This window comes from Branchiostoma belcheri, unplaced genomic scaffold (genome assembly GCF_001625305.1).
Source record: "Branchiostoma belcheri isolate BF01 breed outbred unplaced genomic scaffold, Haploidv18h27 scaffold78, whole genome shotgun sequence".
NCBI classification, from domain to species: domain Eukaryota; kingdom Metazoa; phylum Chordata; class Leptocardii; order Amphioxiformes; family Branchiostomatidae; genus Branchiostoma; species Branchiostoma belcheri.
This window is the reverse complement of record NW_017804442.1, coordinates 1,357,052-1,360,805: the sequence shown is the minus strand read 5'-3', so window position 1 is coordinate 1,360,805 and position 3,754 is coordinate 1,357,052. Positions and strand designations below refer to the sequence as shown.

Genomic DNA, 3,754 nt, shown 5'->3' with positions numbered 1-3,754 from the left:
AGAGCGCATCCAGGATACGGACTTGCTCTATCTAAAGAGGACGGTCCCAGCAAGTTAAGATATACCGCAAACCCCGTGACACCGCAATAGCAGTTCAAACTTGTTTCATAATGACTTTTACCAACAAAGCTAAACTTACAAGAGAAGGTTTAAATTCTGTTGTCTAAGGCGCTATATCATTCGTATTTCACCTGTGCCATTGGAATGATATAGCCTTGAACAACAGAATTTCCATGATTGTTATTGGAATGACATATCTGCCGTCTTAGGGCTATGTCATTCCTATGACACAGGTAAAATATCTGCCGTCTTAGGGCTATGTCATTCCTATGACACAGGTAAAAATATCTGCCGTCTTAGGGCTATGTCACTCCTATGACACAGGTAAAATATCTGCCGTCTTAGGGCTATGTCATTCCTATGACACGGTAAAATATCTGCCGTCTTAAGGCTATATAATTTCTATGACACAGCATGGTAAAATATCTGCCGTCTTAAGGCTATATAATTCCTATGACACAGGTAAAATATCTGCCGTCTAAGGGCTATGTCATTCCTGTGACACAGGTAAAATATCTGCCGGCTATGTCATTCCTATGACACAAGTGGAAATTCTGCTGTTCAGGGCTATATCATTCCAATGGCTCAGGTGACATATATCTGCCATGTCAAGGCTATGTCATTCCTATGACACAGGTGAGAATTCTCTTGTTCACTGGGCTATATCATTCAAGTGACACAGGTGAAAAATCTACCGTCTTTATTTGTCAAGCAATTTTTACATGTATGTAGACATTCTAGCATTGTTCCATTTAAGAAATATGTAGTCCAAAGTTACAATTACCCCATAACTGAAATTGTCGTGAACGAAAATGAACTACATTACAACTTACATACGTGCGCACAGCAAAACAGATTGTCTGTAAGACAACTTACGGTATGTTTCATTAGAAACAAGAATGATATGTCCCGGTCAGAATGGATAGGTGAATAGGGTGTAACGTGAAGTTCGAAGAAACAATTAGTATGGTTAAACTGAGTGATCCTGATAGAACAACTATTAGAGGTAAGGCTTACATGTTATCTTGCAATAAAAAATAAAATATATAGTTACTATATATTTTATTTCTTATTGCAACTTGTACTACTACGCTGTGTATGCCGTATTGCCCAACGTACCAACCCGACCGTTACACTTTTTGTGTAACGGGGGCCGTTCGAGTTATTCTATGAAACATTTGGAAGCATGTGTGATAACAAAAGAGACTCCGGGCCGTACTGTTAGTTATAACACTGGCCAGAACATCCGTATCGAACGCAATCGCCGTCCAAGTATAAGCACACATACGCGTATTAGCAGCTGTTAGGGGGAGTGGTTTGACCCGGAAGTAGACTAGACAGCGGTAGTCTGAAAACCCCCATGCAGACCGCAAGACACAGAAAACCAACGCCAAAATAGAGTACTTAGAAGGTCAACTTTGACGGGACATATCTCGTCTTCCAGTGATTTTTGAATTTCCAACTGACCCACACACGGTGGTCTGACTCGTTGACATCACGGGAACACATAAACCAGCCGTCATTTGACGTATCGTGACCGTACAACGACTTTTTGTATGGAGCATTCTAAGTACTCAATCCGGCGCGTCACAGCTGTCTCCACATTTCTGCCCACGTGACTCTGACGTCACGCTGCTGACCTTTGGCCTGTAGGTGTAGCGGTACAGGATATGTGAATATGGCCAGGTGAGGAACAGTTTTGACGTTACCGGCCCACAAAAACACCTTTTCTCAACAGGTGAGACTTGGCACGGCATTTTCCGAGTAGCCGGGGACCAAGACAAGACATCCGGATGCCAAGAAACCTTCCAAGGCGTCTTCTAGAGCCGTCTTTGGTGGATACAGCGTCTTCCATTTTTGCCAAAACAAAGGTAGGTGAGGTTTCGCCAGGTGCTTTTATATTTGGGTGGGTGTGACTCGTACGATGGTTTTCAAATTACCTGTTTCTCCTCGAATATGTTTGTGATTTCAAGATCGTAAAATTGTAGACAAGAGTTGAGAAGAATACTAGCAAGGCACACACATGTAACATTCCAAATATAACGTTGAAACACAAAAATGATGATCAGATCAAATGTTGTGAATCAGAGCAAATCATGTGTTCCTTTCCTGTTGTCTGTCTGTCTGTCTGTGTGTGTTGACTCAGACATACCCTAAAGCTAACATTGCTGTATGACTTGTCACATAAAGGAAGATCCAGGGTTAGGGCGCAGGGGTTCAGTGTCAGAACAATCAAAAACTGGAATTCCCTGCCTCAAGAAGTAGTAGCAGCAGAAACTGTTAATCAGTTCAAAAGCAGACTTGACAGTCACTGGGAGAAGCGAAGGTACGCAACCGAGTGAGCAGAGATCAGGACATAACAGGCCCCGGCCTTCTTTCCTGGAAGACGTATCAAGGTATCAAGGTATAAAGGAAGTGCATGTATCGGTATCACTGAAAGAGTAATCGAAATAATTGTAAACATATGTAATAATGTTCTAAATGCCCCCCTCCCCACAGGTGTGTTATATACTATAGACATGTTGTACAATATTGTTCAGGTACACAGGAATGCTTAGTAGCTATTGATTACAGATCTATCTGTGTGTCTGTGTGTGCATGTGTGTGTCTGTGAGTGTATAGAAGTAGAAGTGGTGCATTTTAAGGGGTTGAAGTCTGCCATGTGTGATTGTGGGTTTGATTCTCCAGTGCGCCTGATAGGTCTCCTCAGCAATGGCAGACAACTACTACTCCCGTTCTTACGTGTCGGACGAACACAGCGACAGTCTACTCCGGGGACTGAACGCACTCCGCTCCGACAGTCTGCTGTGTGACGTCACGCTGGTCGCTGATGATCAAGGCTTCCAGGTGAAGTACAATTCCTCTTTTACCAATGCAGATTGTACAATTGTACCATTATTCTATTCATTAGGCCTAGGGAAAAAATGTTGTGTTTCCTATTTCCCGACCGACTCAAGAAAAAACTGCTGACCCTTGCGTTTTTTTGGTGGACCCCTGCAAGGGACATGAATTTCTGACACCTGAGTGATGGAATGTTGTATAATCGGTTTTCCAACATTGATATTGGAAATGAATGTGTCCTTATGCAAGTTTTAATTTCTTAAACTACATGTATATTGTATAAGTTGGATAACTAGAGATCGCCAAAGTCTTTAAAAAAAACAAGATAATCCCTAGACCATCTGATTTTTTTTCAGGACTGAAACAGGAAACATAACATTTTTTTTCCTAGGACTACCAATACCATCCATGCATTCATTTACCCCATCCAGGCGCATCGCGCAGTTCTGGCCTCGTGTAGTGACTATTTCAAGGCCATGTTCACCAGTGGGATGCGCGAGTCCAGCGAGACTCATGTCGAACTCAAGGGCGTGTCCGCCAACGGGCTGCAGCACGTTCTTGACTTCGCGTACACGTCTCGCCTCGGCCTCAGTCTGCAGATTGTACAGGATGTCATCGGAGCTGCCAGTCATCTACAGGTTAGTCTGTCTATCAGTCAATCTATCTGTCAATACATCAATCAGTCTATCAATCAATCTATCAGTCAACACTTGGGCTGCAGCACGTTCTTGACTTTGCGTACACATCCCGCCTCGGCCTCAGTCTGCAGATTGTTCAGGACGTCATCGGGGCAGCGAGTCATCTGCAGGTAAAGCTATCAATCTATCTATTGATCTGTAAATCTATCAATATA

General features: G+C 43.0%; 1 protein-coding gene across 1 annotated transcript in view; it reads left to right on the top strand.

Annotated features, from left to right (window-relative positions):
* Nucleotides 1-1,465: 1,465 nt before the first annotated feature.
* The window catches only part of LOC109485739 (kelch-like protein 26), a 7,605-nt gene continuing 5,316 nt past the window's right edge, over nucleotides 1,466-3,754 (top strand). Inside the window, exons 1-3 of the mRNA XM_019789415.1 lie at nucleotides 1,466-1,931; nucleotides 2,749-2,907; nucleotides 3,333-3,539. Coding sequence (XP_019644974.1) covers nucleotides 2,773-2,907; nucleotides 3,333-3,539 — 342 coding nt within the window. The 5' untranslated portion in view covers nucleotides 1,466-1,931; nucleotides 2,749-2,772. The remainder of the gene's footprint in view (nucleotides 1,932-2,748; nucleotides 2,908-3,332; nucleotides 3,540-3,754) is intronic.